Below are 17158 nucleotides of genomic sequence, written 5' to 3'. Positions count from 1 at the left end.
TTGCATAAGCTCTAGAGAGGCAAGTCTAGTGTGTAACGTAATCAAAAAACTATAGAACAGAACCGTGTAAAACAATTATATATGGTGAGATATGGAGAGACTATTAAGTACCGTAGGAAATCAGAAAAGGGAAAGGTTAGTATCATTTGAAGTAGTGAGGGAAGATTGGAAGACCAGTGGAAAATTGCAGTGCTTCCACTGATTTGTGTGTGTGTGTGTGTGTGTGTGTGTGTGTGGTTTTGATTTGGAAAGTCAGAGAAACTAGGCCTTTTCCTGGCATGGGCAAGGACAAGGTAGTGAGAGTGGAATCACAAAGTACTTAGGAGGGAGTGAAATGACTACCTGTAGATAAGGACTAGTAGGAAAGAAAGTTGACTATGTTAGATGGGATCAAATAATGGAGGACTTTGAAAGTCAAGCAGTTTAGTTCAGTGGTCTTGAAAGTGGGTTTTGCAAGAGGAATTCAGTGGGATACAAAAATACAGTATTAGAACTGAAAAAACATTTTCAGTAATAACAACAATAGCTAATACTTATGTAGTTCACACTATATACCAGACACTATTCTAAGTGCTTTAATATGTTTTTTAGTGTATATGACGCATTGGTCCTACACAGAATGTATATGTGATTTATAAATGTTTAAAACTAATGCAATGTGCAAGCAAATATGTTTGGAGAAGATTGGTTTATATATTACAGTAAGAAGCCAATAGAGGTATTTGAGCAGAGGAATGTAATGAGTAAAGAATATTACTCTCCTAATGGTCTTCATAACATATGGAAGAAAATAGAGAGGTTGGAACCAAAGAAGGTAACAACTTATATTTATTGAGTATCTACCTAGTGCAAGGCACTGTGACAGGTACCTACCCACATATTAATTTTCAAGTCAACCCTCTAAAATGTAAGCTCCCTGAGGCCAGAGCTTGTCTTTTTTATTGTGCTAGTCACAGTTTCTAGAATGGTGCTTGGCCTATAATTGTTGGGGGAAAATAAATAATCTCATGAGGTTAATGTAACATCACCCAAGAGCTTCTGAAGTGATAACAAATGAAAGTATCTGTTACTCATGGAGTGCTTAACATGCTCTAGATAATGTGCTAAATGCTTTATATACATTTACTGTAAATCTCCTAACAATCATTTGAGATATTAATTCCTTGACTCCGGTCATTCTTCCTGTTTTATTTACTGTCCTTCATCCAGTGTCCTCATTTCCTTCCTTACTGATCGTTCTAATCATTACCCCGTACATTCTTAACTCCCTAGCCCATCTGCCTGTGGCATTAAAAAAAAAACAAACCACTAATTAAACCAAGCTTTCCACACATTTCCTGCAGTAGAGAACTGAGCTACAGAAAACTCAAAACTGACTGACCTTATTTTAAATTCATGAATACAGATATCAAGTAGATTTTCAGTATTATGTTTTTCAAAGAAATTTGCTTTCCGTTTTCCATGATTATTTAACATTGTCGGTCTCCTAAAACTTTTAACATGTGCTTCTGTCTCATTCTCACCTTTACCTAGAAATCGGAGGAATCAGATGAGAACGATCTTTTTCCCACCATAAAAATCCAATAGCTGAGCTGTGATAATTCTCAGCTTTCCCTCCTGTGATAGTGGATGAGCTCCTCCTGCTTTGATCTAAAGCCAGTTCCTTTGTTTTGCATTCCATCCCATCTTCAATTACCTGTGCATTCCCTCTCCTGAATCATTCATTTTTGCCCTCTACTGGGTCATTTCCATCAGTGTATAAATATGTTATAATAGCTAATATTAAAAAAAAATCCTTCCTTGTCCTTGTGTCATCTGGTCCTTTTACCCCCTTTTACATCATCTCTCCTCAGAAGAACCACTGATACTCCTTTTCCCACTTCCTTGCCTCACATTCTCTCATGCCTGCTGAAGTCAGGCTGTCATTCCCACAGCAATAAAATTGCTCTTGTTAAGGCCACTCAAAACCAACATCTTCTGGGTCTGTGGTCCTCTGTCCCCATCCTACTTCACTTTTCAGCAGCCTTTGATAGAGTTAACTATTACCTCTGTCAGTCCCTTCCTTCATTTACCTTGTGGGTATCATTTCCTTTTGTTTTCCCCTTACCTTACTGGGCTGCTTTTCAGTTTCCTTTGCTCGCTTTTCAGGCAAGTCACTTAAACTCTCTGAGCATGAGCTTCCACATCTGTAAAGTTACAGTAAGAATAGTATTAAATAAGATAATACCTACTGAGCACTTAGAACAATGCCTGGCATCTGCTAACAGTTTTGTAAGTTTAGCTGTTATTGTGATAACAGTTTGTTGTTATGTGTCCGATCTGCAGTGTTTGTTTTTAATCTTTGTGGTTTCAGTCATTGTTTAGTAAGCTAGGCTTTTTCTCTAATTTCATGCTTCTGACTAGGGAAAAACCGTGGTTTCTGGGTAGAATGCCGCAGGAGAATCATGTGCAGAGAAGAGACACAGACTTACTTAGTTACTTACCATCCTTCCTTCCTTCCTTTTTTTTTTTTCAAATACAGATCTAAAGCAATTCCTATTAGTTTCTCTCAGTTTTCCCCAAGTTTACAAAGCACCAGTGCTGATGGTAAACGGTTTGTTGATTGTAGCAAAAGTTTATCAGCCCTTTAAATGTCTTAGTTGGTTTTTACTTATTCTCTGAAAGTTAAGTAATTTGCTCTAAAACTTTGCCATAATATTTCAAGGGACTTGAAAATTGGGAGTGTGATTCCAAAGGAGTTTTACACCTCTGCCAAATGAAGAATAGTTGATGGAACTAGGGATGTGTAACCTGGAGAAGACTTAGTAGAGATATAATTGCTGAACTTAAATGCGGGAGAGGGGTTAAATTTGTTCTTTGTCATTCCAGAGGAACAGAGGGATCAAAGCTGCTGGGAAACAGTCATTGATCTCCCATGTGGTGGAACCCTCTGTTAGAATGGCTCAAATGAGAAGGGTCTGCAATGGGAAGTCGTGTTTCCCCACCTTGCAGATGTCCAGGCTAAGGCCACATGGTCTCTTTGCGCATATAGTGTGGAGATGTAAATAGTGAGAGGTTTGACAAATTAACCTTTCTAAAGGTCAGAAAATTTTTTCTCAAACACTCCTTTTGTCATTACTTTTGATGATTTTCCGTAGCTTTATATTGTCTGAACTGTACTCTTGTTTTTAAAAAAAATGTTCTCTGCTAATAGTCCTCTGCCTCCAGCATGTATCGTCAACTTTATTTTTTCATTCATTATCAGTTTCAGAGTCTGTTCCAAGTAAATCTTCTGTTCCCTGCACTGGGCTTATTCATTCCCACGTCTACATTGTTAAATGTGTTACGTGTTTCACACGGAAATCTATTCTTTCTGTTGTTCCTCTTTACAACCTTACTCAAACTAGTTTATTGTGCAACAGCAAAATCCCCACAAATAACCCAGTTAAAAAATGGGCAAAGAGGATATGTGAAAGGCCAACAGTTACATGAGAAGGTGCTCAACATCACTTGTCATCAGGGAAATGCAAATGAAAACCACAATGAGATACCACCTTACACATTAGAATCACCATCATGAAAAAGACAAGAGATAACAAATGTTAGCGAGGATGTGGAGAAAAGGGAATGGCCACTATGGAAAACAGCATGAAGGTTCCTCAAAAAATTAAAAATACAACTACTATGTGATCCAGCAATTCCACTTCTGCTCATATGTTCAAAGGAAATGAAAATACTAACTCAAAAGAGGTACCTGCACTCCCATGTTTATCGCAGCATTATTTACAATAGCCGGGACATGAAAACAACCTAAGTGTCCATCAAGGGTTGAGCAGATAAAGAAGTTGTGGTATTTATATATGATGGAATATTATCCGGCCATAAAGAAAACTAGGAAATCCGACCATTTGCTGCAACATGGATGGACCCTGAAGGCATTACGCTAAGTGAAATAAGTCAGAGAAAGACGAATACGTATGATCTCAACTTTGTATGATCTCCCTTATATGTGGGATTAAAAAGAAACCCAAACTCATAGAAAAAGAGCTCAGACTTGTGGTTCCTAGAGGCAGAAGGTTGCAGAAGGGGGATTGGAGGAAGGTGGTCAAAAGTACAAACCTAGAGTTATAAATAAGTACTCGAGATGTAATGTACAACATGGTGACTATAGCTAATGCTGCCGAATGATAATGATAAAACATTAGGGTAATTAATGCTAAGAGTTCTCATCACTAGGAGAAAATTGTTTTTTTTCTTCTTTCCTTTTTATTATATCTCTATGAGATGATGAACATAAGCTGAACCTGTTGTAATCATTTTATAATATATGTAAATCAAACCATCATGCTGTACACCTTAAACTTACACAGTGATATATGTTGATTATTTTTCAGTAAAACTGGAAGAAGCGCCCCCCAAAATCCATTTTATCCAAGAATCCTCATATATTGCTTCTTTCCTGTGCATTCTTTCAGTTCCTTTTATTGTGGAGGTTTATACTCTCTTAGTATGTAACTTTAATTTTTTAAATGTGTTTATCTTCCTAGGTATATTGTATCCCATAGGGCAGGAAGTTTATAGTTGACTCTTGAACAATACAGTAGTTAGGGGCACTGACCCCCCCATCCCTGCAGTCAAAAACTCATGTAGGTTCCCCTAAAACTTAACTATTGATAGCCTCCTATTGCCCAGAAGCCTTACCGGTAACATAAATAGTTGATTAAAATATTCTGTATGTTTTACCTGTATGTATTATATACTGTGTTGTTACAGTAAAGTGAGAGAAAAAATGTTATTAAAGAAAATAATGAAAAGAAAATATAGTATTGTGCTGTATTTATTGAAAAAAATCTGCATAAAAGTGGACCCATGCAGTTCAAACCAGTGTTACTGAAAAATCAATTTTCTAAAAAAAAAAAAAAAAATCAATTTTCTAATTTTTATATATTTCCTTATGACACATGGATTCTTTGTTGCGATAGTTTGTTTATTATTGCTGTTGGCACTTGAATTACAACTTTTGATTTAAAAGTTCATTTAAACTTAAGTATATGAAAGTACTGATAGCAAAATAACATTACCAGTTTCTAGGAAAAGAGGTTATTCATACTCACTTTTATATTAACATTTACCATTTTTGTATACTCTGGGGTTTTGTTTAAGGTTCTTCTATTACTGCAAGAGCCACAGCTATGTTTCATGGCCCACTGCAGCGCCAGCTTCATCATGCACTCATACCTCATGGCAAAGGTGGGCGTTCCTCAGTTAGTGGGATTGTGGCCACTGTGTTTGGAGCAACAGGATTCCTGGGCCGATATGTTGTCAACCACCTTGGTAAGTAGTTCTTTAAGTTCCATATGCCCCAGTGCCGTTTATTAGGGTTGCCTAACGAGGAGCCATGAACCATGTTTCTTTCAATTTAACAGTGTTACAGATTACTCTTATCTTGGGTTTATGTAATTTTGATCTGCTGTTCTTTAGGAAGCATTATTATGCTTTCTGTATAGGATGTAGAAACAGGAATGTGGTCTCTGAAAAGTTACGGCATCTCTCGCACAGCAAAATATGCTTTTTGTTAAAAATGGTATCCATTCATTTATCATACTAGAAGTTAAATATTTACCAAATCACTGTCCTATAAAGTAAATATCCATATTATGTTAATGTTGATCCTTGTTTCAATCCATTCTTTTTTAGGACGTATGGGGTCACAGGTGATTGTACCCTATCGGTGTGATCCATATGACACCATGCACCTTCGTCCCATGGGTGACCTGGGCCAGATTATCTTTCTGGTAAGAACCTGTGTGACTGATTATTGGAATTGACAGATGTAAATTACTGAGGTCATTTTTAGGAGAGAGAGACAGTGTGATAAACCAACAGTGTCATCCCAGAGTGAACCAAGGGCATCCTTCATTCATCCCATTCTTTTAAACTCTTGCCCAGCAGTTGACACACATTTTCTGTAAAGGGCCAGAGAGTAAATATTTTAGCTTTTGTAGGTCACAGGGTCTTTTCATGATTACTCAGTTCTGCCCTTCTAGCCTGAAAGCAGCTATAGATAATATATAAATGAATGGAAGTGGCTCTGTTCTAATAAAACTTTATTTACAGGGGCACCTGGGTGGATCAGATGGTTGGGCGTCTGCCTTCAGCTCAGGTCATGATCTGAGGGTCCTGGGATCGAGCCCCACATCGGCCTCCTGGCTCAGTGGAGAGCCTGCTTCTCCCTCTCCCCTGCCTCTCCCCCTGCTAATGCTCTCTCTCTCTGTATCTCTGTGTCTTAAATGAATAAATAAAAAAATCTTTAAAAAAATATTTAAAAAAAAATCTTTATTTACAAAGTTAGACTACAGGCTAGATTTGCCTTTGGGATATGGTTTGCTAACCCCTGCTGTAGGCCCATGCCGTCTGGTATGGTAGCCACCAGCCACCTGTGGTCATGGAACATTTGAAATGTGGCTAATCTTAATTAAGATATGCTGTACATATAAAATACATACCAGATTTCAAAGCCTTAGTACAAAGAAAGTGCTATATATCATTAATAATTTTTTACACTTATTACATATTGAAATAATATTTTGGATATATTGGGTTAAATAAAATATATTATTAAAATGAATTTCACCTGTTTCTTTTTACTCTTTTAAATGTGACTGGTGGAAAATTTAGAATTGCCTGTGTGCCTCATGTTATATTTCTGTTGGACAGTTCTTCTGTAGATGCTGAAAATCACAAATAGGGTGTTTTATAACTTGGTTTCCTTGGCACAGACTGAGTTTAGAACAGTGCTCGCTGTGCTTCCCTATTGCTATTCTTTAATCTGCAGGTTTTTCCTTTGGCCAAGAGTTGCCAATGGGGCGAGGCAGTGGGGACCCTTCAAGGGGGTGATTAAAAACGTGTGGGCCTTTTTGGTTGCCACGATGACTGGAGACCGCACTGGTTTATTAGCTAGGGACCAGGGATGCTAAATATCATACAGCTCCCAGAGCAGTCCCTTTCCACAAGGAGTTACACTGTCCCCAGTGCCTACAGTTACCCTATTGAGAAACACTCTGGGCCTTGATGCTTGGTCTCCTGTTCTGGCTAAATTGTCCTGCTTTTATCATTCTGTATGGAGCTGAGCTCTTCCATGTACACACTTTACCTTTTAAAAAATAATTCGGAGGGCGCGTGGGTGGCTCAGTCGTTAAGTGTCTGCCTTCAGCTCAGGTCATGATCCCAGGGTCCTGGGATCAAGCCCCACATCAGGCTCCCTGCTCAGCGGGAAACCTGCTTCTCCCTCTCCCACTCCTCCTGCTTGTGTTCCCTCTCTTGCTGTGTCTCTCTCTGTCAAATAAATAAAATCTTTTTTTAAGAAAATAAATAAAAATAAAAAATAATTTGGTAAACATTCTGAAGATCTCTGATATGTTCATGCAGATTATTTGTGATCTTTTAAATTTTTACTTATTTTTTTTAAGATTTTATTTATTTATTTGAGAGAGAGCACAAGCAGGGGGGGTGGCAGGCAGAGAGAGAGGGAGAAGCAGGCTCCCCGCAGAGCAGGGGGATCCTGATGGGGGACTTGATCCAGGATCCCAGGATCATGACCTGAGCCGAAGGCAGTCGCTTAACCAACTGAGCCACCCAGGCGCCCAAATTTTTACTTTTTTTTTTTTTTTTTTAAGATTTTATTTATTTATTAGAGAGAGAATGAGAGATAGAGAGCATGAGAGGGAACAGGGTCAGAGGGAGAAACAGACTCCCTGCTGAGCAGGGAGCCCGATGCGGGACTTGATCCCAGGACTCCAGGATCATGACCTGAGCCGAAGGCAGTCGCTTAACCAACTGAGCCACCCAGGCGCCCCAAATAACATTTTCATTTATTCCTTACTGAATGTTCACAAGCTAAGAATATGTTGGAAATTTCTTGTTTCTAAAGTGTTTTTCTTCTCTAAAATCTTATTCTCAAATATCTTCTTGGTCTTACAGTTAGAGGAGCTTAGCTTTTTTCCTGTTTCTTTATGACTTGAGATTATTGGTCACTTTGTCAATCCTCAAAATTAAAGTATTTCACAAATGATGGGTGAAAACTTTGGCTTGCAGATGCGGAATCATTGGAATTGAGATATATGATACATATTTCATTCTTTCCACAGGTATTTATAGAGTGCCTGGCATTGAGCTAAACTGTGAGCATGTCTTGATGAACAAGACCACAGGGAGTGCTCAGTGTTAATAGAGAATACAGAGACTAAACATATAACTATTTTTTTTAAGAGAGAGAGCAAGTGAGCGTGAACGGGGGAGGGGCAGAGGGAGAGCGAATCTTAAGCAGGCTCTGTGCCCAGCATGGAGCCTAACGTGGGGCTCGATCCCACGACCTTGAGATCATGACCTGAGCCGAAATCAAGAGTCGGACGTTTAACCAACTGAGCCACCCAGGCTTCCCAAGCATATTACTTTGAATATAATAATGTTTACAAAAGGAGAAGTACAAGAAAGATAAAACGGAAAGACTTCACTATATTGTTGTTTATTTTTGAGAAGGGTGAACCATACTAAGTGTGACGTACTGATTTCCCTGCTTTGGTCTGTGGTGAAACTGCTGTCTGAACAACCACTTGGTTTGCTAACTTGACTGTGCCCCCTGGGCCTTATCCCTGGGAATTTGGTTTCCTTTCAATTCTTTCTCTCCAGGCTTTTCTCTTGTGCCATTCCTGCAGATATGCCCCAAGCTCTTCCACTCTGACTGTGCTTGGATTCTTTTTTTCCCACTCTTGCCATCTTTAAAAAAAAAAAAAAAGTCTTTTTTAGCTTCTTATGTGTAGAACTGCTTTTTTTAAAAAAATTTTTTTAAAGATTTTATTTATTTATTTGACAGAGAGAGAGACAGGGAGAGAGGGAACACAAGCAGGGGGAGTGGGAGAGGGAGAGGCAGGCCTCCCGCTGAGCAGGGAGCCTGACGTGGGGCTGGGATCATGACCTGAGTCAAAGGCAGCCGCTTAACCAACTGAGCCACCCAGGCGCCCCAAGAACTGTTTTTTTTATTAGCTGTGTCACTCATTGTGCTGCAGATTGTATATCTATTTTACTCTATCTTCATAGCAAACCCCTGAGATAGGTTGTATTTTCAAATTTTACATAGAGGTTGGAGAGATAATTTTGTACACAGTTCACAAAAGGTAAATGGAGTTGTCTGACTCCCCAGCTGTCACTCTATATGTCTCTTGTATCCCCTCTCCTGCATCAGTTATCACTAGTTCCTCCTCTTGAGGGCTTCATCTTTTGCTCTTGAGTCTGGTTTCTGGAGCCTTTCTAAATTGCACAGGTATGTTAGTGGGCCTGCCCAGTCACTCCCCCCACCCCATTGTTCCTTTCTCACTCTCTCTCCTCTCGCTCATACATACCCCTTACCTCTTGACCCTAAGAACTTCTTACTACTCATTACTTTCCTTCGAAATGTTTAAAAAATCCAATTTCATTTTAACATAGAAAATGCTGTATCTTTGAGGTCGTTTAATCCCTGGTCTCCATTTTGGACAAGAATCGTCAACCTGACTGTAGGCCTGAATCACTCAGACATTTAGTTCTACACTGAAATCTGCCATTGGCTCACCCTGCGCTTTTAGGCAGGTCACTCCTCCCTGCATGTTGTGTTCATGTCTGAAGTAGAAATGACTAGATCTAGGATTATAAAGAGGAAAGCATTAAGGAGAGATAAGAAAATAGTCATGAATGCTCCCAATTTAATGTTAGCCTTTAAGAGATACTCCGCCTAACTTCACTCTGTAGCTGGTTGCTGCAAAAAGGGCAAGTCAGTTTTCCTCCCAAATGATCCTTGGCTCTTTGGCTCTATTTCAGGAAGGGAGATTTGGTAACCAGATTCCCTTACAAACTTGCAGGGGGCAGTTGGGTGGCCAGAAATGGATGTGCCCCACTAAAAACGAATATTGTCTTTTCTAATTCTATCATTTCATTACCTAATAAAACAGATACACTGTGATCTTTTTGTCTCCAGGAGAGTCAGAGAATCAGGAAGGAATTTGAGACCTCATGACCATTTCTCTTGTAATAAATGGAGCCTGTATGAAATAGTACCATATTATGACTACAACAGATGGCCTATTTTGAAACTTGCCCTTATGTTTGCATCTGACTGGCTGTTGTTCTTATAGGAATGGGACGGGAGAAACAAAGATTCTATCCAAAGAGCAGTGAAGCACAGCAATGTGGTCATTAATCTTGTTGGGCGAGAATGGGAAACCAAGTAAGTCTTTGGCTCTTGTTTTTTCTTTGCATATGCTGTCTTAAGGTTCAGTAGACATTCACTGGGTACCTTCTAATGTCAGGAATTGTAGTTGTCACATTTTTAATTAGTCCATCATTAAGCATTGATTGAACACCTACTTACATACCCAAAAACCCCCTTTCAGGAGATTCAGTTGGCAGTAAGTCTGGTATAATGGAGCAATGTGATGCACTACCCATAAAAAGCCGGTAGGGATTATGTCAGTGTGGTTGGTGTCATCAGCTTGATGGAATGACCGGTTGGTTCATAATGGCTGATCCTGTTTTGGATTTGTCCAGCTGGGATGGGTTAGGCAGGACGATTTTGCCTGTCCTACTGTTCATCAAGCTGAACATTGGCTTTTCTTGCGTAAACTGTGTTCACATTGTTAATCAAAGATGACACGAGTACTGGTTTGAACTGTTCTTTTTAGCCTTTGTGTGGGTTGTTTATCAACAGATAGTGTTTTAATCTTATAGTTGCACAACATTTTGTTCATACCATTTTCTTAACATTTATTAAAGTTTGATAATCTATGTCTGCCTCATCACATATTTCTAAGGTCTTTGGTGACTTGGAGAGTCTCATTCAACTTTAAATCTCCTGTAGTGACTAATAACAGTGCCTTGTACAGTGTAAGCATTAATGTTATTGTGTAATGTTAATGTTATTGGATTAAACTGGTGACTGATTTTTTTAGTTTCTTTTTCCCCTGGGGGAAACAAAGGCCCGGGGATAAGAAGTAGGTCCCTTTTCAGCTCCCAACACTTCCCCCCTCCCTTCCCAACCAGTGCTGCCAGATGTTCTCAAAGGGTCTCAGCCTTGGGATTCCTGGAGCACAGAGAATATTATGTGTGCTGATTTATGACTTATGATAAGGTTTAAATTATGTACAGTAATGATGAGCAGTAAAACTTATGTATGTAAAATATACATATATATGTTAATTTTGACTTTGGGTTAAATCGTTGCCATTTAAAAGTTTTAACTATTAAGAATTCCAGCAATAGTATGAAAACTAGCTTGTCACAGAAAGCTTTAGAATCCTTAAACAGGTGTTCTTAACTGATCCTCCCCCCTTTTTTTCCTTCTTCCAGAAACTTTGATTTTGAGGATATTTTTGTGAAGATTCCCCATGCAATTGCTCAAGTGTCCAAGGAAGCTGGAGTTGAAAAGCTCATTCATGTTTCACATCTGAATGCTGATATTAAAAGCTCTTCTAGATATCTGAGAAATAAGGTAGGTGACCATTTCACTTGGGAAGTGGTTCCCAGAGTTTCTTGGCCCCTTTGAAACACAAGTTAAGTGAGAAGGGTTTCTCACCGACATATCCAGAAATAAAAAGGGTTTCTGATTCTCCATATCCAGAATTAGATTGATGTGTGTGTTGTATTCTGACATTTTGGTTGAGTGCTTTCTGTTTGCAGGGAACTATGGTAAGGGGCTTCAGAGATGGATACCTGTTCTCAAATGCTGAAAGTTGCTTGGGACATAATAGAATTATATAGTAAACCTCATAAAAGGTAGAATATTATTTCTGTCAAAAGCATCCTACCCGTATCACCTACAGGTTGAAAGACCATCTTTTTTTCTCAAACCTCGTGCCTAGTCATGGTCGTATGCTACTCTTACGGGGGTAATGTAAAGACTGAGGACGACAGGGATAAATATTTGCCAAGGAAATCTAGTATTTAGGCTTTTTATACTTCCGGAAACCACATTGTCATCCAGATTGTGCCTAGGGATTGACCATTCTGATTTGGGGTCATTCTGTAGCCTGAAATGTCTTTATTTTATTTTATTTTTTAAAGATTATTTATTTATTTATTCACGAGAGACAGAGAGAGAGAGAGAGAGAGGCAGAGGGAGAAGCAGGCTCCCAAAGAGCAGGGAGCCTGATGCGGGACTCGATCCCAGGACGCTGGGATCATGACCTGAGCCGAAGGCAGACGCTTAACCATCTGAGCCACCCAGGCGCCCCCTGAAATGTCTTTATTATCAGGGACTCAGAGGAATTGCAGTGTCTGGGGCTGATTTTAGCATTTGTTTTCTGCTATCCTGAGCCTGCTTTGGGTCAGGTTGGTAAGGACCGCAGAGTTCTTTGCCAGGGACTCCAGCTTTTTGACCCACTGCATTCTTTTATTGAACAAATGATTTATTAAGTACCTACAGTGTGCTGTATATTGTATTAGATGGTGGGGATACAGTAGCAAATAAAACAGACAGTCTTAGCCCCTATCTAGTTTCTAATCTATTGAGGAAAATAATGCCACTTGTGCCTGGTGTTGCAAAGTAGGGAACTGTGCTGTAGGAGCATATAATGGGGTAGAGAGGGCATCTATCTATCAGTTTGGAGCATTTAATTGCTAGCATCCGAAAATTCAATGTAAACTGGTTCAATATAAAGGGAGTTTATAGGCCCCTGTAATCTGAAAAATCCAGCAATAAGGAAACTTAGCCACATTGGTGCCAAGGTTCATCAGAGTTTCAGCTTGGTTTCTCTGTGATTCTTTCAGCTCCTTCTTTTTGTGTAAGCTGTTTCTCATAGTCATGGAGCTGGCTAGCAGCACATTCAAGCCTCAGCATTTTTATACCGCATGGATGAGGGAGAATGAGCACGTGCACTCTCTGCCTGCCTGCATCTGGCATTCACAGAATCGTCAGAATCCATGCTTGTTTGGAAGGGCCAGGGTTGGGGCTGGAGTCAGTGGTGGGAGAAGACTCAGAGATGTCCAGCCCTGTGGTGTACACCACGAGGTAGATGGTGGTGCTGGTGAATAAGGGGAGAAACACTAGAGAAGGACAAGGCTTTCGGGCAGTGGTTCTTAGCCTTAGCTGCCCATTAGAAGCACTAGGAACTTTGAAAAATCCTGCACCCTGACCAATGAAAATAGAATCTCTGGGGATAGAACTTGGGCATCGATATTTTTAACTCTCCGTAGGTAATCCCAAAGCACAGCAAACATAGAAAAATAGTATTTACAGAGAAGGAAGAGGATGATCCAGTTTTGGACTCAGGTTGCATTTCAGGTGTGTGTCAGTCATCCAAGTAACAATGGTGAATGGGGTTTATGATCCTGGAGCTCAGAAGTGAGGTCTGGTTTGGAGATACAAAACCACTTAATTAGGGGCGCCTGGGTGGCTCAGTCAGTTGGGCGTCTGCCTTTGGCTCAGGTCATGATCCTAGGGTTCCTGCTCAGCGGGGAGCCTGCTTCTCCATCTGCCCCTCCCCCCCGCTCATGCTCGCTCTCTCTCTCTCTCTCTCTCCCCCTCTCCCCCCCTCCCTCCCTCCCTCCCTCTCTCCCCCCCTCCCCCAAATAAATAAATAAAATCTTAAAAAAAAATAAAACCAGTTAATTGAAGCAATGTTTGGGAATAAGATTGCCTTGTGAGGAAGCATAGATTGAGAGAACTTTGGACAGGGCTCAGAGGAATACCAATGATTAGTGCTCTTGTAGACAAGGAGGCACCTGCAAAAACCCAAACAAACAAAGACTGAGAAGGAGTGGACTTGGTGAGGTAGGAGGGAAACCAGGAGAGTATAAGGTCATGGAAGCCAAGGGAAGACAGTGTCGCAAGGGGGGAGTAGTTGCTTATGAATGCCAAGTGAGGTGAGAACTGGAAAGTCACCTTGGATCTACCAACATGGATGGAGGTCATTTTTGATTAAGAATGGTTTGGGTGCAAGTGTTGGGGCAGAATCTAGAGCACAGGTGAACAAAGAGTGAGCAGGAGCTGAGACAGTGGAGACAGTGAGAGCAGGTGGCATTTTTAAGTGGTTTGGTAAGAAGAGGGATGGGGCAAGAAGCTGAAGGGGCACGTGGAGTTGAGAATCGTTTTTCCTCTAAGGTGGAAGGTCTTGACATTGTGTAAGTGCTGGTGAGAAGGTGCTGGTAAAGAGTGAGACTGAGCATAGAGGAGAGAGTCAGTTGGGCAGGCTCCTGAGAAAGTGAAAGGAAGTGAGTCCTGGAGCAAGGGGAGATAAGAAAGGAGGAGAGTTGTGGATTTTCTCGTGGGAGCTTGAGGTGGTTTTTGTCTGCTGCCATATCTTCCCTTTGAATGAGAAGGTGAAGTCATTTATTGGAAGAAAGAGAATAGTAAGGGAGGAATTTGAATAGAATAGAGAATATTTGAAATTGTCACAGGAGAGAACAGCTAATTAGAAGAAAACAATACTTGGGACATGTTGAAGTCCCAGTTAAAATTTATGACATGAGTATATAACTGGCAGCAATTTATGATTTTTTGAATTCAGGTATAATTTACACACATTAGTTTCAGGTGTATAATGTAATGATTTGTCATATGTATATATTGTGAAGTGATCTCCACCATGAGTCTGGTTAACATCACCACACATAGTTACAGATTTTTTTGTGTGTGTGATGAGAACTTTTTTTTTTTTAAGATTTTATTTATTTATTTGAGAAAGAGAGAGAACATGAGCGGGAGGAGGAGCAGAGGGAGAGGGACAAGCAGCCTCCCTGCTGAGCACAGAGCCCGACATGGGGCTTGATCCCATGACCTGATCACGAAATCATGACCTGAGCTGAAATCAGCAGTCCCACGCTTAACCGACTAAACCACCCAGGCGCCCCTTGTGATGAGAATTTCATGATTTACTCTTTTATTAGCAACTTTCAAATTACCTGTAGTCGCCATGCTGTATGTTACATCCTGAGACTTATTTATTTTATAACTAGAAGTTTGTTCCTTTTGATCCCCTTTACCCCTGCCTCTGTTCTCTGTATCTATGAGTTTGCTGGGGTTTTGTTTGCTTTTTTCTTTTTTTTTATTCCATTTATAAGTGAGATCTATAGTATTTGTCTTTCTCTGTCTGAATATTTTGCTTAGCATAATGCCTTCAGGGTCCATCCATGTTGTTGCAAATGGCAAGATTTCCTTCTTTTTTAATTGCATTGTGTGTGTGTGTATTTATGACATCTTTAACCCTTCATCTCCCGATGGACAGATTACTTCCGTATCTTGGTGATTGTAAATAGTGCTCCACTGAACATGGGGATGCAGATATCTTTTCAAGTTAGTGTTTTTATTTTCTTTGGACATGTTAGCAGAAGTGGAATTGCTGGATCATATGGTAGTTATATTTTTAAGTTTCTGAGGAACCCTCATACTATTTTCCATAGTGGCTGCACCAATTTACATTCCCACCAACAGTGCGCAGGGGTTCCCTTTTCTCCACATCCTCACTAACATTTGTTATTTCTTGTCTTTTTGATAATTGCCATGCTGATAGGTGGGAAGTGATATCTCCTTGTGGTTTTGATTTGCATTTCCCTGATGATTAGTGATTTTGGGCACCTTTTTCATGTACCTGTTGGGCATCTGTATGTCTTCTTTGGAAAAAATGTCTATTCAGATCTGCCCATTTTTTGATCAAATTGGGACTTTTTTTTTTTTGCTATTGAATTGTCCAATTTATGATTTTTATGTATTTATTTTCCTCTAGCTCTGAAGACAGCAGGAGTGCATGGCTCAAAGAAGGAAGCTAATGGGCTTGTTTCAGAATTGGGATTTTGCCTGGTGGGTGGAAGAGTAAAGACAAAGGGATGAGGTAGTTTACAGTATGGGTAAGAGAGTGATTGAAAAGTTGGGCCATGGCATCTAGTCTGAGGTAAGTTAGGAGGATTTGATGTGGGGGAAAGCAGCATCAGAGGACTAGTGCTCCTGAGAAGGTGATGACAAGACATCCCAGGAACAGGTGATGAAGAAGCAGCAGCTGGAAGTATGGGAGATTGCCATCTGAGAGCAGGATGTCTTCATGTAGTATTTCAGAAGAAGGATAATCGCAGTTGTTGATATGGTCCATGGCCTGAATGAGTTGAAGGGGGCAGAAGGGGAGAAAAGAGGAGATCACTGGAGTTGAGATGCTCAAGAAACAGAGGTTCAAGTCCACCTGGACATATATGTCACTCGCAGTGGCTGTGCAGGTGGGGAGGAAGGCTGGACAGGGTGCTGATACTTGCACGGAAAGAGGCCTCGTCTAGGAGGTAGATGGAAACAAACGAGGGTGTTGAGGTTAGGAAGGTTCCTGGCCTGTCTCCACTCCTCTGGGTAGGTATGTGTGCTGCCACCTCCATATCATGGCCTCCGACCACACTCTCCTTTCTCTGGCAGGCTGCTAGATTGGTGACACCATCTAGAGAACCTATGGTTAGAAAGGAAAATGGAGTCTGGAAAAATTCTACTCTGATTTTTCTCCTTCTTCTGCGTAAGCTTCCCCAGGATAAATATAGGAAGAAACCCAACAAGAGCCATTAAAGGCAGGGCATTTTTGTGTGTTATTTAAAAAAAATTCTCTGTAACTGACTTTTATGAATCCTGCCTTAATCTGGAGAAACTGACCTTTGAAATACAAGTAACGTCCTGATAGTGGAAGGAACGCAAGCTCTGTTCACTCACCTCTGAACTCTATTTTTTGTTTGGTTGGTTGTTTAGGCCGTTGGAGAGAAGGAAGTGAGAGATGCATTTCCGGAAGCCATTATCATAAAGCCATCGGACATCTTTGGAAGAGAGGATAGATTCCTCAATCATTTTGCAAGTATGTATTCTTTCTTGTATTCTTAGTAGTAGAAAAGAGGATACCAGTTAACCAGGTCGAAGTTAAGCGCAAGCTAATGGTGTTCTCTGACTCGACAGACTGAGGTATATTTTCTCTCCCCCAGTTGCCTTTTTCTCCCCAGAGGTTCAGTGTGCCTAGTGTGGTCTTCATTACTGTCTAAGAAAAGAAGCACCTTAGATTCACGGGAAGAGTGCAGCCTTGGGAAACAGAGACTGACTAGTTCTGTGACTGTGGCAGGTGTACGAGGGGCAGCTTCCTTGTATATTGAAATGGAGATGAAAATGTCTGTCTCAAGAGTGGTGTGTTACTGAAATGAA

General features: G+C 40.4%; 1 protein-coding gene across 1 annotated transcript in view; it reads left to right on the top strand.

Annotated features, from left to right (window-relative positions):
* Positions 1-17158, top strand: part of NDUFA9 (NADH:ubiquinone oxidoreductase subunit A9) — a 41441-nt gene that overhangs the window by 1512 nt on the left and 22771 nt on the right. Inside the window, exons 2-6 of the mRNA XM_027594953.1 lie at positions 5143-5313; positions 5677-5774; positions 10146-10237; positions 11356-11497; positions 16718-16820. Coding sequence (XP_027450754.1) covers positions 5143-5313; positions 5677-5774; positions 10146-10237; positions 11356-11497; positions 16718-16820 — 606 coding nt within the window. The remainder of the gene's footprint in view (positions 1-5142; positions 5314-5676; positions 5775-10145; positions 10238-11355; positions 11498-16717; positions 16821-17158) is intronic.

Source organism: Zalophus californianus, chromosome 9 (genome assembly GCF_009762305.2).
Source record: "Zalophus californianus isolate mZalCal1 chromosome 9, mZalCal1.pri.v2, whole genome shotgun sequence".
Lineage (NCBI taxonomy): Eukaryota > Metazoa > Chordata > Mammalia > Carnivora > Otariidae > Zalophus > Zalophus californianus.
Note: the sequence above shows the minus strand (reverse complement) of the source record. Positions and strands in the feature narration are given on the sequence as shown.